Consider the following 21,678-nt stretch of genomic DNA (forward strand, 5'->3'; position numbering starts at 1 on the left):
AGGATATACTTTCCATACAGGGAGTGCAGCGAAGGTTCACCAGACTGATTCCTGGGATGGCAGTACTGTCTTATGAGGAGAGATTGGGTCGACTCGGCCTGTATTCACTCGAGTTTAGAAGAATGAGAGGGGATCTCTTTGAAACGTATAAAATTCTGACAGGACTAGACAGACTGCCGCAGGGAGGATGTTTCCCCTGGCTGGGGGGTCCAGAACAAGGGGTCACAGTCTCAGGATATGGGGTAGGACAGTTAGGACTGTGGTGAGGAGAAATTTCTTCACTCACAGGATGGTAGAATTCTCTACCACAGAAGGCTGTGGAGGCCAATATATTTATCACTGAATATATTTAAGACGGAGCTAGATAGATTTCGAGACACAAAAGGCATCAAGGGGTATGGGGAGAGCGCGGGAATATGGTATTGAGATAGAGGATCAGCCATAATCATATTGAATGGCGGAGCAAGCTCGAAAGGTGAATGGCCTACTCCTGCTCCTATTTTCTATGTTTCCTTCGTGAAAATTGCAATCAGAGTCCTACAACAGATGTAGGGCCCCTGATCTGCCTTTTTATACAGCCTCTCGCCTATTCTGGGGAGAGTGCTGGCTGCCCATTTGGAAATTGATTCAGGTGGGCAAATGGGTGCTCAAGGTCTCCATCAGATTTTCCTCTGCCATCGCCCATTTTCAGGCGAGAAGCAGGCGACCAGCAGTTGAACATCCCCCCAGTGTTCCAAATAAAGCAGTGATGTGTATAGGAACAACACTGGGATGAGAACCTTAATAAGTCACTCTGCTGTTGATCACATAGTTTCAGTGACGATCTCTGCAAATAATTCCAAGAGTGTTTTTTGAAGACATACCATACATGTGATAAATTTGCATTTATTGAATTGCACCAACTCAATACAATATTGTGCTTTAGACATATTCTGAAATATTTAACACTGAGCATAAAGGTTCTCATTTTGTAGCCTGGAAAACTTAAGTTTTTAATTCCCTAAAATTGGACTCATCGTAATGAGAAGATGGAAATGTGCAAGTGAATATAAAAATATTTAACAGGATATTTCTTATTCATAGTTGACGAGGATAAAGTTATTTTGATTTCAAGGCCCAATCTGAATATAGTTGCAGCTTTGAAAAACAAAGGAAATAATCTCTCTTAAGTCTCACACCATGCCCATGAACAGTTAAGGTGTGCATTGGTCATAGAAACGTGCTCGAGATTCAATGTATTCCTTGATCTTTGTCACTTGATTCTGATAATCTTCCAGTTGAGTAGATTTGTTCTGCAGTTGCTTATTTCCCCTTGCAAGATATTGTACAATTGCTAAAATAAGAACAGATTCAAAATGTCAGGGTAATTAATATATTGAACCGAGATCATGATATCATGGTAGATTGTTAGCTACAAATATGCAAATTAAACTCCTATTTTTGTAAATGCTCCCTTTAAATGAACCACCAGTACCAACATCCCTGTCAGCTGCTCTGCACAATCTTACATTCAGTTTCTTCAGGATAAACCAATTTAAGATAGATATACCCATTGGAATCGAGCCCTGTTTCCCAGAGTGCCTAATTCTTAATAAGTTTTGTTGATTCTTAAGTTTAAAAAATAATTCTCGGGATGTGGGTGTTGCTAGCAAGGCCAGCGTTTAGTGCCCGCCAGAGGGCAGTTAAGAATCAACCACGTTGGTATGGGACTGGAGTCATGTTATAGGCTCAGGACAGCAGGTTTCCTTCCCTAAAGGACATTAGTGAACCTGACAGCTTCATGCTCACTTTTACTGATACCAGCATTTTTCTTTCCCAGATTTAAAAAAAATGAATTTAAACTGAAAAATGGTGGGATTTGAACTCACATTTTCAGGATTATTAGGCTATGGTCTGGGGGTAACATAACCATTACACCACTATACACATTCTGTGGGAGTGACTTTTAAAATGAGAGGATAATCAAAGGGGACTGTCACAATATGATGACAAAACTTCTGAAAGATTTTTGAAAAGCTCGAAAAGCATCTCAACCTATTGGCAGAAGTGGCAGGCAAAAATGAAGGGAATGGAAACCCAAGGTGCAGTATGCATCTGCAGGCAAGTGGTAGAGCAGCCCAGCACCCAACCCACTGTTTGATCATTGCTAAAGTTTCAAGCCACGGCTGACAATATCTGTCACTGGATGCGATAGACCTTTACTGCACAGTGTCTGCTGATACCCTTGCAGCAGGTGGCCTATCACTGCATCTGTCTGTCTGATGACCAGATCTTTTGAAGACGGTTCACAGAATTGTTGCCAGGTAGGTGTGCCAGCGCCTGCAGATATGATTGGTGACATCTTGGAAGGTGCAGCCGTTGCGCCTCACTTCATGGAGTGCTGCTGATAGCGTGACATACTGTGATTTGGGGGCTTGTGACTGCCTCACTAACAGTAATGTGATGAGGTCTGCTGTCCTAGCTTCCTTTGGAAATAGGAGCCTTCTCATGTACTAATTATCTGCCAAAGTGAGGTAGGGTAATCTCTGTCGGCAGACATGGGCATACAGCTACCAGCAGTTGGGTACAGAACACCTTGTGTGCAGCCTGATGGTTCTTAGTCCACTTTATTCTTCTAAGAACCTCAATCAGGAGTGTTCCTATTGAAAACCCCATTGGTGCCAGTAATGGTGTGGAACCAAAAATATTCAAGTAATTGGCATAAAAGCTCATGAAAACCTAAGTTCCAGAAGAAAAAAGACATTAAAAACCCAAACAGTTCGCTTTGTATTACCCTGCCCTTTAAATCGATTGCTGTATGACTTCAGCCCCTAGTGGCCCTGGATGCCACCGTGTCATTTGCACTGGAAATCCTGCATGCCCAAACGTGTAGGATAGCCCTGTCCCACTTCCATGTTTAAATGAGGTTCCTGTCTTTTTCAGGCAGGATCTGCCGTCAACCTCAACTACCACTGGAAACAGGAATGGTGTGCAAAATGGGTGCGGATCGGTCCTAGCTGATTTCTGCCCAATTTCAAGCACTGTTATACCCCATCTTTGCTTATTTCCAAGGCCTAACAAAGACTAAACTCAGCTCCATTGAGTCAGTGCAATAAATGCAATTCCATTACAATATTTTCTATAATAATGTATGAGTGTGGAACATATGTGGGCATCCGCTGCCATTTTTGATATTCCCAATGAACTGTTCCTTTTTCTAAACTGGAATTGAATTCTCAGCAATGCAGAAAACCTTTTCCATTATGCTACAGCATTACCAACTGATCTTTTCATAAAATATATATCTCGAACTTCATGATGAATGATTTTCAATAACTTACTTCCAATTTTCTGCATCATCTGTTGAACATCTTTAAAATAACGACCAGCCTCAAATTTAACCTGATTTACTCGATCTATCAGGTCATCCGGGAGTGTTTTTGGAACCTTATTTCGAAGTTTCTCGTACAGGAAAACAAGTTGATTCAGATCCTGGACAAGAAGAAAAAAATCAGTTCAAGACATGCCCCCTTAAGATATAGTGATAAATAAGACATACATTTCATATTAGGGCTAACCATTCGGAACTATGCAATTGTCGTTCATTTCCCCTCTCTATCTAAGTTTCCTAAAGGCTGTGTAGTTTTAAAAAATCACCTGGAGAAGCAAAAGCTGATGGCAACAATTCATTCGATTTCCAGCATGGTGGTTTTCATGGAGTTTATCATTTTTGTAATAACTAGATTTCTGAACAGATTCAGAAATTAAATGTACCTTGTGAATCTATTTGAAATTATATTCTGGTCGAGTCCTTAAATCTCAACCATCCCTGTGTCATTTTAAGCCTTGTACTGCAAGGCAGTACAACTACTTTAAAGTGAGTTGAAAATTATTTTCTAACACAGGAAACATGTCCTCACCTACTTCACATCAAGGAAAAGGCACATGGATGGACTGCAAACAACATTTGTTCAGGTGACATAAAACAAAAACTCATTCTAATAACCAATAGAAAATCTAATGGCATTCACACAAAGAATAATCTAAAATGGGATATAGCCAAGTTGATGAGTTATATGTAATTAAAGCCAACAAGAGGCTGTTTGAAAACATCTAGTCCTAATGAGAAAGGTTTTAATTCGTGTTAGGCTAACTCTGGAAAATGAGTACCTGTGCTTTGGATTTTTTTCCCCGTTTTTTATCCTATTAAGTTTTGATCTTATACTTTGCAGATGGTGACCATGAAACATGTATTTAGCTGAGAGTCTTTTCAACTAACACTGGAGTTATGATTTATACTTATATAACTTTAGTTGTACTTTACACAAATATTGTGCTCAATACTTAGTTACTATCCCAGAGTGCTAACTGATAGTTTGCCTTGTTTGCCCTTCTCAAATTCATGATTGCTCAATGATATTTCACTCTCTGTAGTATTTTATAGAGCTAATTTTCTGACTTCGAACTCCGGGCATTGAGCCTTGCCTGCATATTGGAAATTCTCATGCGCGCTGTGGACGATTTGCCCACTAAGAGTAAGAAGTAGGAAAATGAACTCTTAAATGTGGAACAACTGAAGCTCAGTACCAATCGGTGTAGTGCACTGTTATGAATATCTGCTCTATGGTAAACTAAATTCACATGCAGTCCTAGGCAGGCCAGCCCACACCATTTGGCACTGAATGTCAAATAGAATGAATTCCTATGGGCTCACTGTAAGTAAGAAAGAAAGGCTTGCATTTATATAGTGCCTTTTTAAATCTCTCAAAACCACTCAAAGTGCTTCACGCTCAATGAACTAATTAAGTTCAATCTACATGTATCAACCTGAGACTACGGAAGAATTTTACGGCCGTTGCAAGGTTCTAATGCAAGTGTAACTTGTTTTTTTTCAATTGGAGGTAATTCAGGTGACAGATTAGAGTACTGCAAAATGGGACATAACATCTACCAGTTTGCATTCAGTGATAATACTATGCACTCCTGTGTCAAGTCTAGTGGTATATATGTGAGGTAGAAACTAAATTTCAATTAAATTAATTATTGTAGAATTAAATACATAATTAACAAAATGTGAAATAAAATAAATGTTGAAACCCCATTAAAATGTTAACTTCCTATTTAATTGAATTATTATCTACCTTCTTAGCCATGTCTCCCATGCTTTTTGCATTGATGGCACTGTATTTTAATGTTCCGGCCTTCTGCCTGTTGTTATCATTTTGCTTCTGCAGGTTGTTGATTTTATTAGTGAGATCCTTTAGACGATCGGCTGTATCCTGCAAATTAGTTTCTGTTCGAGTGAGCTTGATCTCGGTCTGAAAGATAGATATGATATGAACATGTTACCTTCAATACCCAAAAATGGAAACGCAGACAATCACAGTATCCACTGTTCTTTGGGTAACATATATGGTGTACAAATTATCTGTAATATCAACCTATGCGTTTTTCATAATGCACCTGCAATGTATATCTCCAAATTATGCATGGAGGGAAAAAGAGAGGAATTATCTCCAATTTAGAACAGTCCCTTATTCCTTCAAGAATCTTCAAAAAGCGCCTTAGCCTTGGCAATATCATCTTGTGTATCTGCCCATATTTCACTGGCAGAAAAACAGACATAGGAAATAAATCTTAAATCTATCATTTTCAGAATTTGCTTAGAAACGTTCCAAACATCAGTTTATATCTAAATAAATAAAATCGGACAGTATCGCCATTTCAGGATCGAATGAGTTATTTTTATTTTTGAGCAACGATGTGTTTTCTGTCACGTATTGACACCAATAAAATAAAGATACAAAAGTAAGTGCTTATGTGTGGTTGGATATTAATGTACATGGTAGAGCACTTGGTTTGTGATCAGAATGTTTTGGGTTTAAATCCTAAAGCCGGCTATCAATCAAATCCACCTGCAGTAGTTGGCTGAGTATGTTTTGTCAGCTGCACTCAGTGGATACAGAAGCAAGGCCCTCCAACACTGGAAGGGAAGTAAGGAAAAATGGCATTATATGGTCTGCTCAGTTTTATTTCAGCTTGTGTCAGCTAAGCATTGGGCAGTATTGAGAGAAATTCAGATAATTTGCATTCTCTGTGTAGGAGGAACCTGTGTCACGGCATGGAAAGAAAGGAGGGAGAAAAATTAAGCACTCAAAAATTAAACTATCTCTGTTTTAGGTACAGGCTGTAAATTGTAATTCAACATTTCTGGCGGGGGTGGGGGTCATACTGCATTAATATTACTGTGATTTTCATTACGGTTGAAGGGGTTCTAATTTATAAAGAGTTTAATTTACCTTTGTGACTTCTTCCTGTGCGGTGTCAATAGCCTCTGTGGCAGCTTCGATCACATTGTTCACCTTCTGCAAGGCATTATTGGCATCATGCAGAGCATCGCGCGCTTCACTGATGTTATTCTTCACTCTGTTAGCTCGGTCCCTAGATTACAGTGTCAAGGAAAGAAGAACGAGGTCATCTTAATTTGAACGTACCTTCAATCATAAATCAAGGACATTGAGTGTTAGATAGAGAAACTCTTTAAGGCTTAAAAAGATTATAGATCTCTTTCAGGATTGAAGGGCTTCTTTTAAATGTTAGTATGCAAATATAGCTCCCATAATACAGGGGGAGGGGAGAGGATAATTGACAATGAGCCTAACTTTAGGTGTCCTTTTACAATCATATCCTACCATATTTTAGATGATTTGTTAGCTAGGACGAGTGTAACACACCAACATGTAGTATGAGTCTTGAGATTGTTGGTCTTAAATATATATTACCATTTTAAATAAACTTTGCTGAAAAAGAATTGAAACATTTCAAATGACCTCCATGCAAGAATGCATAAATTGGTAATAGATAACAGTGGTGCATGAAGATAGGATTGCCTCTTTCTCCCAGGCCTGATAATATCTATAATAAGATTTGTCTGGTACCTGGCTTTGTTTGCATCTTCAAGAAGCGCTTTAGCCTTGGCAACATCATCCTGTGTATCTGCCAGTATTTCGCTTACGTCAGGAAGTTTGGCTGCAATGTTGCGTAAACTGTTGATCTTATTTCTGATTGTAATAGCATCCGTGGGAAGTTTGAGTGAGAGAACATTTTCACTAATTCTCTGAATGTCATCTGGGTCTGCCTGGCTTGCTGTAAAAATTAAGAAATATGTAAATAGGTAATGTTATTAAAGCACCTGGGAAATAAAATGGTATCAACTCAATATGTCACCATCATTAAAGCTTCATGATTTGGAATCACCCGCCCTTGGTCGTTGTCAAAGCCACAATTTTTGTTTTCCAGTATCTTTACTGTGAGTCCTTTTAAGATCTCACACCACACTGAATAAAGTAAAGTAAATCTGAAGCAAAGTGGGTCATACGTGAATAAGCCTTATAAATACCGTTGACCACATTATGGCCTCAAAATGGCTGTTGGTGATATTAGCAGTCAAATGCTTAACATATTCAGATGACATTTCTTTGTCCACTACATTAGCAGAGGTATCAACTCATTTAAAATAAACAGGTTAAGCCCTGTGTCAAAATAGTGAACAGAGGAATGCAGTAAATGTTCATCCACTAATATCAGCAAAATTAATTTTTAGGCTTATGTCAGTTGCAGGGCCTGAGGATCTATTGGCTCGGGTAGAACCTAAGAGTATCAAAAAGGGAACTGTATAGCATTAAAGTAGGCAAGAGCAACATCACTGATCTTCATTGTTCAATGTGATATGTTTACATCGTTGTCATACAATCAGAGCATGCAGTGATGGTGCTGCTATGTCATTCTTACTGTAATGTAGTTTTCACTTCATCTGAAGATGAAGGTTTACTAATATAATGCAGTGTAGTTAGACAAATTCTAATATTTGTGAAAGACACATCCATTCCATTAGTTTTGATATATTCCACTTCTTGCTTTGTGACAAGTGCAATCAGTTCATGGAGACAGGAAAGGGTATAGAGTATGATGGATGAGCTTACAGAACAGGACTGAAGAACAGGGCTGTACGCACAATATATGTCAGCATCAGACAGAACTCTGCTCTGTGCCTTTACTCATGACAACAAAGGCAAATTAATTAAAATAGATCAAAACAAGACTTTAGGCAGCTAATCACATACATGTCAGGAAATCTTTGATTGTGCCGATGAGGGTCTTGATGTCTGCAATGTTTTTTTGAATCTGATCTTTGGCTGAGACAACTCGATTTGTCAAATGCAAGGTGTTTGTTTTAATTCGTTGTGCCATTTGGTCTGTACTTTGAAGCTGGAAATAAGCACAGGTTAGATTACAGCCCATTGTCCACTAAATAAGCTTTCGCTATCAATGTTAAAAGCTTACCAGTTAAAAATAGCCAAATAATAAAGGTGACGTTCAATTACTTATGGTTGTTGGCAAGATTCAATCGTTGGAAAGTAAAATTGCCAATATTGCGATTCTACTACCAACAGCTTGTAGGGAAGAACAATGACAATATTTAAACCAGAATATTAGAAGGGAATAGTATACCCTGTGTCATGGCATACATTGCTATTATTTCTGAACATTTTGGAAGATTTGGCAATATGTTCTTACCCTTTTGGAGAGCTGTGCGATTCTGTTAGAGACATCTGGTATGGAAGTACTTCCTCTCTCAGCATCTTCAATAGCTTTCTTTGCCAGCTGAACAGTCCCCTGGCAGTTGACAGCATTGCATGTTTCAGGACAAAGGTCACCTTGGCACGTTTCTGCAGTGCAAGGTTCCTTCCTGGAGCCACCACATACCTAGGGAAAGATCATAATGGCATTAGTTAAAGATAGTGATAAATCTTCAAAAAAAACATAATCTGTGTGAATAAAGTTAAAAACAGGCTTTGAAAAATAGGGATACTAAAAAGCAAGTCTATCAGATTTTCACAGCTTCTGGGTGCATGCGTCTACAGTCTAGTTGTAGAACCTGAGCTATTGCGAATTATGCAGAACTGAGGTGCAAACCTCCATGAGGTTCAGTGATCAGAGGCAAACCTCATCAAAGTGCTAATGCTCCAGCTTAATAGTATACAGGTACCAAACTCATACCAGCAAGTACAGAATAACATTGCATTTCATAACGGAACTGGTTGATGTTACATAAACATTTCTGGGGTCAAATAACAAAGTCATGTTTACACTACAGCTGATCTAAGGGCTGGTCCTTCATGTAGGTGGAAATGAAACTTGGGAGATCACCTTGACTCACTTTGAAATTCTAGAAATATAAAATATACTGTGCATCACCGTGCTATTGAAAATTGGAGCCCTTGTGAAGAATAAGACACTCTATAGCCAGTCAACCAAAATGTAATCATTGATTGGAAGTACAGATCTTTACAAGGATGAAGACATCAAATCACAAGAGGAAGTGGTTCTGTGTTGTTACCATTTAGATGAGATGCAAAATGGAGTGCACTTTGTAACAGGAAATGTATTTAAACACATTGGGGTAGAGTTTCCACTTTGGGCGCAATCAGGAAATTGCGTCTAAATTGCGCTTGAAATTGTGCCGGTTAGGTTACAGTTCAAGTTTCCGCTAAAATCACAAATGTAAAATCTTCCATGAACCAGTGCAAGCGGGCAGTGTAATAGAACATAATCGTTTCTTTTCTTTTCATTAAAATGTACTCCTTGATGTATTTAAGAGTGGTAACCTGGTGCAGTTTTATTAACACAGCTGAAAATGGGTTTATCACCAAAAATAAGCATTTTTAATAAGGGTGTCCAGTCTTCCACCTGTGAGTAACCTGATTTCAAATCACTGAAAATGAATTTTAAAAAATTATACTGAACCATTTAATAGTTTCATTGGTGCACACTAGTCTGTTTCTTAGTAAATTAAATATTTTTTGATATGAGAAAACTTTTAAAACTTTTAAAACATGCTTCCTAGTGCCTCTGCACCTAAGAAAATGAACACAATTTGAAGAGCTTCCCGAACCAGTGCAATCAGCGGAATCTTGTAATTTCGATCTGGAGGCGTGGCCAGTTTTGTGGGCGGGGCATGATTCGGGCGAATTGAATCTTGAACCAGCATAAATGTTCGCGGAAATCACCTGCGTAAGTGGTTTTGGGTGTAACTCACTTACGTTTAAAATTCCTGGACCTTTTGCGCTTGTTCGGCCGATACCGCCTGGATTGTGTTGATATAATCAATGTAAACAAATGGAAACTCGACTCCATATTGTGTTTCGTCAGTTATAACGGTTTAATTGTAAGTGTTCATTGATCCCATGACTCACCTGAGATAAGGAATGCTCACAAAGTCCGTGCCCTGTGATTCTTAATTAGTCAACTTTTTTCTGGACGAAGATAGTTGTGCCAATTCACTTATATTTATTTCTTTGTAACAATTGTTCTTTGGAGAGGTCACAAGATTCAAGTCGGTGTTTGAATGAAACAGACAATCCCAATTCAACCCCGTTAATACTGTGGCTGCATATTTTGCCCACTATCGAGTGTTTTTTGTGCTAATTCACATGTTTTGCTATTTAAATGATCCCTTACTTTGTTGATGAGAGGGTTTATATCGGGGGATTTGAGGCCATCCTTCAGCTTCTCCAGTTTATTCCTGTTATCTGTGTTTATATGTTCAATATGCTGGCTTGCAGTTAACCGAGCTTCTCTCGCTTTCAGAATGATGGGTTCCACAGCAGCAACCCTGTCTTTTGCTTTTTCAGACTGTTGATATGATGAAAGAATGCTATTGAATGTACCTGGAGGAAATATAAATCAACAGTAACCCAGATCAGAATACTTTCTGTGTAGAGGCATCAGTGTTCAGAAGGTGAACAGGAAAGTATTCAGATTTTGTACAATTACTAGTACTGATTTCCCCTATTTTGTAAGGTGCTTTCTCCAGCAGTCTTAGATTTCCCATCCACACTACCCTGCAGGGAGTCTGGGCAAGTACCCTATTCCCAGGCATCTGCCAATATTGCTCCAATCTAGTCTACGAACTGTGTGAGAGAGAATGATGCAGGAAGACATCCCTCCAATTTTTCCTCACCTCACTATAGAAAGCCTCCTCCTGGTGTTCTGGCTGAGATTCAAAACTCCCAGTGTCAGGCTGAGAACCTTCTTCCACTCATTGGGATGTCATGGTGGCACAGCAATATCTTTAAACAGTGTTCCATTCCAATGATCTCCGCAGTCTTCCTGAAGGTGCCACCTCAGGCTGCAGTATGATTCCACAGTTGCCAATTGTTTTCGGATACTCGTCAAGTGGACTATTGTCAAGTTGAGTTTCGACAGTGATTGTTTACAGGCTGTTCCAATCTGGGGGGGATGGGGGGCACCACAGGGGCCCGATCCCGTCCTCAATTAACCTGCAGCAGGAGCTACTAGATAGTGAGAGACCTGCAGCAGAAAACTTGGCTGATTTCTTTTTACCTTCCTAGCAAGCAATGCTTGACTGAGATTAGCTAACTCAGCACAAACTGGGGATCAATCTAGAACCTTTCTGGTGCACATCATTCAGTTCCACATGATGGTCTTAACAATGAAATGTGCAGCATCATTAAATGATTTTTTAGTTTAAAAACTGGCTGCACTCAAGACTATAAATGTTGAAAAACTACACAATCTGATCATTTACTAAAATATAACACTAGCACAACCGTACTATGGATTCCTGGGTGTAATACCTTGTGTGCCTTGTGAGCCTTCACTGATGAAATGCTCCATTTTCTCCTTCTTGCTCTGTAATTGACTATCAATGTTTTTTACATTAATGTTCAAGACATCCATTTCGCTGTGCAGCCGATGACTTTGATCCACAATATTGGCATCAGGGTTGATCTGCCCAGTTTCTTTTCTGTGACCAAATACAAACAGACAGACTGAGGAATAAAGTGCCGACCTTGGCACAACACGAACAGGCAGGGAGTGGTGAAGCACGGATTGTACAGAACCCTTACAGGTTTTCTTATGGAAATGTCAAATTTGTAATTTTGCTCCAATCTAACCTCTGATACAGCAACAGTCAGGTACTGAACATCTTGGCATAGACCTGACTGTTAGTTTTATACATCAAAGCCCGAGTCAGGATGTTGCAGCCTTATGCTGCAGTCAGAGATTTTTTTTATCATTCAGATTTCAAAATGAGTCAGTCAGTCCAGATTCAGATGTTTGATTCAGCTTGCCGTCTTTCAGCTACACTTAAACCAAATCACTGTGAGAAAAGTGGAACTGCACACTTGACATGTAACTGTACAGTCTTAAAAACAACTTTAAAAGTAATTAAAATCACTGTATATTTCTGCCATGGAAATAGTTCACAGAGTGACACTGGGGATACATATCTCCAGAGTAGGTTAAAATTTTCCCAGACTTAAATTATTTTTGTGCATCTTAACATCCCTAAATCTATTATTTTATTTATACCATACATTAATGTGATTATCAATATTAAAAATAAAGAACTTGCATTTATATAGCACCTTTCGTGACTTCAAGACTTTGCAAAAAGCTTCACAGGCAATGATGTACTTTTGAAGTGTAATCACTGTTGTAACATAGGGAAACACTTGAAGAATTCTGCTCCTCTTCTTCAAATAGCAATTTGGGATCTTTTACGTCCACCTGAGAGGGCAGACAGGGCCTTGGTTTAACGTCTCATCTGAAAGACGGCACCTCTGACAGTGCAGCATTCACTCAGTACTGCACTGGAATGTCAGCCTAGATTATGTGCTCAAGTCTTTGGAGTGGAGCTTGAACCCATGACATTCTGACTCAGGCACTGGCAGACAAATGAGAGTGAATTACCTGCCTCTGTCAGGTGGAGAATTGTATGTACCAAAGGGCATCCATAGAATAGGATAACAAGGTAAAAACTAAAGTCCTGCATTGAAAAATTTGTTAATTTGCAAAAATATATAGTGATAAATAAGTTATTAACATTTGATCAATTATTTCATCCAATCCTACCTGAGTTGGTTGTAGTTGTTGTACACCTCTGTGATTGTGCTGTCTGTCACGGCTGGGTTGTTAATTATTGCCTGAACTTGTCGCAGTTTATTATCTATGGCATTTATCTCAGCATCGTAGCGCTTGCCCGCTTGACCTGGCAGCTTTATGTTTACCAGGGCTTTGTGTCGAATACTTAGTGTGCTTAGTTCATTATCAACAATCTGGAAACACGGGTGACACTGCTCACATTTTGGAAAGTTAGAGCAGTATCCGCGGACCTGCTTGCACTCGTCGCAGCGCCTCCCTGTAAAACCTGGGCGACACAGGCATTGTCCTGTACTCTTGTCACATCCGCCAGCCGCTATACCACTTTGGTCACAATCACATCCTGTCAGGAGAGAGGATTCATTCAGAACATTCAACTAATACCACTATGTCGTCAATGTTAATATACAATGGTGTCATGATCAAGACCAGAAAATCTGTATTCAGTTTCTAATAGAACAGAACTTGTAGATCCAGATTTCCCCCTTTCTTTCTGACTATTTTGGGATGATCAGGAGTGGGAAATGTGGCAGGAAGTTTTTCCACCAGCCCGTTTGCCTCCACCACCACTTCTGGGATTTCCTGCCGGATGTGACAGTGGATGCTGAATAATGTCAGGAACCGCATCAGAGGACATATACCTGTCAGTAACCTATCTTGTGAGTGTGTCCACCCCTATTTGGAGGGTGCATTTAAATGATAGGTTGATGATGCATTTAATAAGAACATGAGAACATAAGAAATAGGAGCAGGAGTATGCCATAAGGCCATCATGGCTGATCTTCTACCTCAACTCTACTTTCTCACCCTATCCCCATATCTCTTGATTCCCTTTGTGTCCAAAAATCTATTGATCTCAGCTTTGAATATACTCAACGACTGTATACTCTCCAGCCAGGGAAAATAACCTCTTAGCATCTACCCTGTCAAGCCCTCTAAAAATGTTATATGTTTCAATGAAATCACCTCTCATTCTTCTAAGCTCCAGAGAATATAGGCCCATTCTACTCAATCTCTCCTCATGGGACAACCCTCTCATCCCAGGAATCAATCTAGTGAACCTTTGTTGCACCCCCTCTAAGGCAAGTATATCTTTCCTCAGGTAAGGAGATTTGTTGTCTGGGCTGTGTTCCTGGCATCCAGTATTGCTAAGGAGGCAGTAGGGGATCTAAAAATTAAAGGGTTGCTTGAAAAAGAAAAATATTAAAAGGGATGGAGAGCAAGCAGGTGAGTGGAATTAGACTAGGTGACTTGTGTGGAGAAAAACACCAGTGCAGACTTGATGGGTCGAATGGCCTATTTCTATGCTGTAACGCTTTATGATTCTGTGGTCAGGGGTTTCCATGTCTGTGCTCTCCAGCTTGTGATTTCCCCCCCCCCCATTCACTTTAATGAACAGAATCTCATGGGCTGGCGAGAGCAGGAGTGACAGAATCTTACCAATGACTCCAAATAATCTGAGGGTTCAAGTTTGAACTCCTGTTCTCAATCACACCACTAGATGGAACTCCTCTGTAGTCAAAGATAAGCCATTAGAGAAAGATGTGGAGATGCCGGTGATGGACTGGGGTGGACAAATGTAAGGACTTGCACAACACCAGGTTATAGTCCAACAGTTTTATTTTAAATCACAAGCTTTCGGAGCTTTCCTCCTTCGTCAGGTGACGAAGGAGGAAAGCTCCGAAAGCTTGTGATTTAAAATAAAACTGTTGGACTATAACCTGGTGTTGTGCAAGTCCTTCCATTAGAGAAAGATATCCAATGTGGCAGCACAAACAGCTGCCTTGGAGATGTTTGTATCTGAGCAGCCCATTCTCCCAGCTGGAGGAAGATAATTTCAGAAATAAGAAAAGATGAAGGATAAGAAGAGGTTATTAGACAGGAAGAAACAATGAAGGGAATAAAATCAAGAGTTAAAATAATTACATCAGAGGTACTGGAATGAATTTTCACAATACATTTTGAGATCAATCACAATTGAGAAGATTTAGAAGAGTGAACTGGAAGGAGAGAGCATTAATATAACACAAAGTGTTTCAAAACATAACATAAACTACAAGAGAGGACTTTGAATGCTCTGAATGATCAGCTGAGATTATGTAACTTAAAACTGACTTTTACGACTTCAGACCTTAACTATCATTCTCACTTTCTAAACGGCAGCAAATGCTGGTGATAAGAGATGGGTATGGCAATGTTTCGGGGGGAGGGAGGGAGGGGCCGGAGGTATATCGGGTTAGCATGGGGCGGGGGCCCTCCAATGGAACACTATCCCGGCGGAGTAATCTGCCTGTGTCAGCCTGCTGTTTGCTTCTCCTCAGGCTGTTAGATTATCTTACTTTGTCAGCCCCTCCTGTTTCCATTTCAGACTTGCCTCAGCTATTCACATGTTCCTTGTGTCTCTTTAATTTCTTTTAATATGCTTCTCTCGCGTTAATATCATCTCAGCCATTATACTATCTCCTGTTGTCCTTTTAAGCATTTTACAAGTCGTTCCACACATATTTCCTGTCTCGTATACGTGTGTATATTTTTTTCTCCCTTTCCCTTTGTTGTGTTCCTTTTTGAAATGCTGTTCATCTTTAATTTTTCCCACTTTTGATGAAGGGTTACACCTGAAATATTAACTTGTCTATTCTCTCCACAGATGCTCATTGACCTGCTGAGTGTGTCCAGCATTTTCTGTTTTTGTCCCTGAGATTATGTAACTTCTTTTACCGTTAATAGGTCAGTTGTACTGCACAGTCTGCATCCATCGAGTGGCTGCGACTTCACATTGGCACAAACTGTATAGTATAAGTCAGGAGTGAAGCCAATGTATTATTACCTCCTACAGCTAGTGCAAAGCAGAGAACAGTCACTCCCACCACTAGTAATAAATCTTTAACTGACATTTGGATGCCACTAAAAGCAAAGTTCTGAGCTTATGTATTAGCCTCAGGTCATTCTCGATTGACATTACAGAATGTATTTTTCAGTCATTATGCCATAACTAAATGTATAATATTCTGTACTATGTTATCCAGTGAGGATTTATTTAGCGATAACAGCTTATTCAGTACTTTGTGATTGTGGTACAAATAGGCTCAGTCAAACCCAACACAGCTTTACAGTGATATTAGTCATTCCCATTGTAAAAGGCATTCCTTCTGTCCAAAAAAAACCTCTAATTCCTACTTATGCTTCATTAATGCAATCATCTTATAATACCTTCCAGAGGTCAAAGGTTAAGGAATGCTATGATGTGATAGACTGAGGTCCTTGATTCAATTCATGGCCTTATAACACTCCTTTTTTATTTTTGATGCTCCATAGCTTTTTTTCCCTGTAATTCATTGTAATGAAAAGAGTGAGCAGGACTTGTTTCAGAAATCTACATGAATCCAGTAGGATCTGACAGGACAGGAGAGTTAGACAGAAGGAACATAAGATGTTTGTTTTAGTAAAATGAAAGCATTAAAGGTTTGGTGTACTTACGTACGCATTCTGTACCCAAACTGTAGTAGTAATCTGGGCATTTTTGCAAATCTGTCCTGCCACATGTTCTTCCACTATTGGCTGTCCTACAGGGACACTGGCCTGTGACCTGGACAAAACAACATAGTAGCACATCAATACTCTGTTACATTGCATATGGATTAAGAAGTCCCCAAAATATATATCTTTTTAGTATTTCAGTGGAGGCTGTATGAAAGGGACACTGTCATTCTTACAAGTCATTGAAGGCAACTTACTGTAAGCATTGTGTGCATGACGACATGACCATCCAGTGACTGTACATATCAGCAACACCTTATAAAAGATCACCCAAGCTGAAGATACTACTCTCAATCCCAACAAAGCTGTAATTATATTCTTAGGGCAGAAGCCCATAGAAGTCATCCTAATTTTGTTCGATAATGCTCCTATGAAGCATCTTGGAACATTTTATTACATTAACAGCGATATGTAAATGCAAATTGTGGTGGATGCCTAATTTCATCACACTTGCAACATATATCACACATTACACATGCTGTAAAAACTGGATTACAAATTACACCAGAGTATGTATCATATATCTAGTTTAAACATATTAGCCTGGAATTTGCTCCAAAAATAATGGAGAGCCGAACAGCGCTCATCATAATTTCAGGACAAATGAAAGAGCAACTTCCGGCGAGCGAGCATGCGCAGTCAAACGTGCAAATCTGGAAGTTGCTCTACAAGATTCCCTGCTGGTTTGAAAGCTGCATGGCAATGTCAGCTCGCTAGTGAAATGAATGGACCAGCATGAATTTGCCCAGCTGGAAACGAGTTAATCTACACAGAAAACTGTACGCTGGTTTTTTTTTAGATCTAAACTAACTTTTAACGGCATGGTAAGTCTTAATGACCGCCAAACAACCACTGGAAATTAACTTCTAAAAATGTGGAGTCTTATTCCTTCCGATTGTAATTGTTGTTGGAGATTTTTTTTTAAATAGTTTTAATTTATTCACTTTTTATTTCTGTCTCTTTAATCTCTGCCTTATAATTCAATATTTCTTACCCTTGCTTTGTTTCGCTTTCTCTAACTGATTTTACATTGAATTAACTGTTATAGCTTGCATATCCTGGTTCTGATTCAGTCAAGTATGCTTCAATCTGAGTGGATGGACGGAAAGATCCTTTCCCTGCTCGCACAGCTCACAGATCCCCAGGAGAGGACGCTGCACTTTTTGCAGCTCACCATTAGAGGAAATTCCTGCACTAAAGCCCTTGGATCATTTGTGGGCAAGTTTAAATCTAATGAGTGACAGGCGCCATTCATTTGCTGCTCAGAGCAAATTCCGGGCTGTTATAGGAAAATATACTGGTGTAAAATTACATTTAATAACTTTACACCCACACTACAATGTGACAATTCTAGCTCTACATCAGTACTTCAAACAATGTGCAATATATTATGAAACCTTGGGTTTAAGGTTATGTATTGCTTTCCCCCTCCTTAAAATATAGCATCAGCAAAATCGGCAGGCCTTTGCGATGAGAAAACTTTAGAAAAAACTTCATAACTCATCTCTCATGGCTCATTTCTGGTTTTGTGCAATTCAACATTTAAAATCATTCAATAAATTAGCAATAGGAAATGCTGCTCAACTTAAAGCACATCTTTATTTGGAATGGTTTGCAGTACTTTTAGCATTGTGATAGGAATTATACTGTACCTCATCACATCGGTGGCTGTAAGAGTTGCGCGAATCACAGCTGCATGCCTCGCAGCCAACTCCTCTTCTCAAGTTCCAGTAGCCCTCGGCGCACCTGTCGCAGTTTGAACCTATCACATTCGGTAGACAATTACACTGGCCTGTGGCCTGGTTACATCTCCCACCAGGTTGTGATCCCAGGCCATTGCATGTGCATTCTGAAAAATAAAGCAAATCCTTAGAGTATTCTGTTTTCCCATCTTATGGAGCAGATCTTCCTCGTTAGTGCTTGGGTGTGGAACTTCGCATGGGTGGAGGGCGTAGGAAAATCAGGCGGGGGGGATTGTATGCCCGTAATGCAACTGGACTCATTTTCTGCCCATTTACCTTTTGAACTTGTCAAGATGGGAATGTCAGTGTTGGGGAATGGAATACTTTCCACCTTTCGTAGCTCAGTATTTGCATTAAAACTCTTTCGGGTCAGTAATCGCATAGCCCAGATATACAGTAAAATTCCCTCTGCTCTACCTCAACAAAGTGCCCCAAACTCACAAGAGTCTTTATTACTGTATCAGAGTGACATTTCTATTTTCCACGCCAGCTGTTCCTGTGACCTCTGGAGTTGCCACTTATCTTTAAATGCAGTGAGCGTACTGCTTTTGAACTGGAAAGTCTGGATTTTGACTGAAGGGTCTGTAATTTCTAAAATGTAAACTGGACACCAAAAGCACATATCCCCATCCCGCCCCCCACCGCCCCTAGTCCATTTGAGTGTGATTCCCAATTTATTGCCATGGGTTTGATTCCACGCTCACTGTGAGCCAGTTTAAATAAGTAGTCCTAAAGACCCATGAGGAGCTAAAGGAAGAAATGAAAACTGTTTAATATTAGTGAGAAGACCTGCCATTGACATTATGCAAAGGCATTTCCTGTAGAGCAATTCATACAATAAATAGTGTATTCGTATTTGAGCTTGTTTGTAAAAATTTACCTAATTCCTGTTCCTGATATTTCTATGTTTCATTTGAACCTTTGAAGCAATATTTGAAGAATTACAAATAACACTGTCAGTAATCATGTATTTAGACTTCACTTACTCAGGCAGCCCAGGGGATTGCTGGCAAGCAGGCCATAGAAACCAGCTTTGCAGCGGTCACATCGAGGACCCTCCACGTTCGTTTTACACTTGCACTGGTTGGTCCGCGAATCACACATCCTGCCGTCCACTATGCCGTTAGGGTCACAGTCACAAGCTAAATATCATCAAAAAAGTATTCATTACCAGCTAAAGTGTTGTCTTTAATATGTGGGATCATATTTATGCTTTATTTAAGGTCAAGAAGTATTTTTGGCTCAGAAAGTATGTAAAAAGTCATCAACGTGAACTTTACTATTAGTTCCTGAAGTGATCTCTCCTCTGAGTTTTTAAGTGCAATAAATACATTAAATGACATTTTTCTGCAACCCTTTCACTCACCTGGTGCAATGAATGGGGGCATCCACCTGTTCTCATAAATCACATGTCAAATATTGATATTGGATCAAATATTGGACTCGGTCAATATTAAACATTGAAGAAAGAAGATGTTTTCAGTAATTAAGAAGATGTTTATAGTAATTACTTAATTTTTTTTTTAGCAGATAGCTTCACCAGTTCAGCTAACCTTCAGGGTATAGAGCAAGAATTTGAGTTGAGCTGAGTTGAATTGTATTACATCTGTAACTTCCCCCACCACACAGTTATTAATCTCTTTCTTACTTGTGACGAGCTATGATGCTGCAAAGGCCACATGCGACATCATAGTAGGCACAACACAGGAGGAGGCCATTCGACCCAATGTGCTTGTGCTCGCTCTTTGAAAGAGCTATCCAATTAGTCCCATTCTCCTGCTCTTTTCCCTTCAAATATTTATCCAATTCCCTTTTGAAAGTTACTATTGAATCTGCTTCCACCACCCTTTCAGGCAGTGCATTCCAGATCATTACAACTCACTGCGTAAAAAAATGTTTCCTCATGTCACCTCTGGCTCTTTTGCGGATCACCTTAAATCTGTGTCGTCTGGTTACCAAACCTTCTGCCACTGAAAAAAGTTTCTCCCTGTTTACTCTGTCAAAACCGTTCATGATTTTGAACACCTCTATCAAATCTCCCCTTAACTTCTCTGTTCTAAGGAGAACAACCCCAGCTTCTCCAGCCTCTCCACTTAACTGAAGTCCCCACCATTCTAGTAAAGGAGAGAGTTACGATAGTAATCCTACCAATATCAGATCATGTGACAAGAAGATGGAATGATATCGAACATTTTTGTTGTGTAATGCTAAATGTTTTCATTAATTCTGTCCATTATACTACTGTCCTGAGGAGTTGAGTACTTTAAGTATTGCAACAATATGTGGGCAACAATGCTGCTCATTCAATGTGGAGACTGAAGAGCATTCATTCACTGCACATTCGGCAAACCAAAGCACATAACAGGAAGAAAGGATTTACCGTTTTCCTCATGCCCAACTCTGTTCTTTTTGGACTTAAAGCCTGCTTGCACCAGACATAAGGAATGACCAGGAGAGGGTCCTGCTAAGGGAATATCAGAAGCTAGGAACTAAATTAAAAAGCAGGACCTCACGGGTGGTAATCAGAAAGATGAATGCATGGCTGAAAGAGTGGTGTGGGAAGGAGGAGTTCCATTTCATGGGTCACTGGCACCAGTACTAGGACAGGATGAAGCTCCACCACTGAGGCGGGCTCCACCTGATCCGGAATGGGACTTGAGTCCTAGCAGAAAGGATAATTAGAGCGGTGCATAATGCTTTAAACTAACAAGATGGGGGGAGGGATTTGGTAGCAACAACAAAAGCTTAAAGATAAAAGAATCAAGAGATGAGTGTAAAGGTCACACCTGGGTAAGGAATAAAGATAACATAAATGGTTAAGGAACAAATACAGTTATAAAACAGAAGTATAAAAGGACTGTTAAAAATAAAGTAAAAGGAACAACTATTAAAAATGAATTAAACAGCCTGTACAGCAATGTACACAGCGTCCAAAATAAAACGGGGAACTGGAGGCAATAACCCTTAGTAAGGAACCAGATGTAGTAGGAATAACTGAAACATGGTTACATAAAGAACAGGACTGGCAATTAAATATCGCAGGTTATAATCAGAAAGGATAGGGAAGGAAGAAGGTTGGGGGGGGGGGGGTGGGTGGAGTAGCTGTACTAATTCGAGATAACATAATGGCCGTAGAAAAAATGGACATAATTAACAGAAGGATAGAAACAGAATCCATATGGATTGAAATAAAAGAAAAGGGATCGATCACGCTAATAGGGGTATACTATAGCCCACCTAATAGTGGAAAGGAGGTGGAGGAAGTCATGTGTAAGCAAAAATGTAAAATGAGTAAAGGACATAGAATAATAATCATGGGAGATTTTAACTATCCCCAAATAAACTGGCAAGAAGAGACAGGTAAAGGGGTATTGGGAATGGAGTTTTTACAATGTGTGCAGGATTCCTTTCTTACCCAGTATGTAAAAAGCCCAACCAGAGAGGAAGCACT

General features: G+C 39.6%; 1 protein-coding gene across 1 annotated transcript in view; it reads right to left on the reverse strand.

Moving 5' to 3' along the window:
• Positions 1-900: 900 nt before the first annotated feature.
• LOC137344494 (laminin subunit beta-3-like) overlaps positions 901-21,678 on the reverse strand; it is a 71,227-nt gene continuing 50,449 nt past the window's right edge. The window contains exons 12-24 of the mRNA XM_068007525.1: positions 19,214-19,369; positions 18,138-18,334; positions 16,426-16,534; positions 12,922-13,291; positions 11,640-11,809; positions 10,501-10,709; positions 8,557-8,745; positions 8,103-8,247; positions 6,918-7,125; positions 6,279-6,420; positions 5,121-5,297; positions 3,321-3,471; positions 901-1,333 (exon numbers count right to left, since the gene is read on the reverse strand). Coding sequence (XP_067863626.1) covers positions 1,194-1,333; positions 3,321-3,471; positions 5,121-5,297; positions 6,279-6,420; positions 6,918-7,125; positions 8,103-8,247; positions 8,557-8,745; positions 10,501-10,709; positions 11,640-11,809; positions 12,922-13,291; positions 16,426-16,534; positions 18,138-18,334; positions 19,214-19,369 — 2,363 coding nt within the window. The 3' untranslated portion in view covers positions 901-1,193. The remainder of the gene's footprint in view (positions 1,334-3,320; positions 3,472-5,120; positions 5,298-6,278; positions 6,421-6,917; positions 7,126-8,102; positions 8,248-8,556; positions 8,746-10,500; positions 10,710-11,639; positions 11,810-12,921; positions 13,292-16,425; positions 16,535-18,137; positions 18,335-19,213; positions 19,370-21,678) is intronic.

This window comes from Heptranchias perlo, chromosome 27 (genome assembly GCF_035084215.1).
Source record: "Heptranchias perlo isolate sHepPer1 chromosome 27, sHepPer1.hap1, whole genome shotgun sequence".
NCBI lineage: Eukaryota > Metazoa > Chordata > Chondrichthyes > Hexanchiformes > Hexanchidae > Heptranchias > Heptranchias perlo.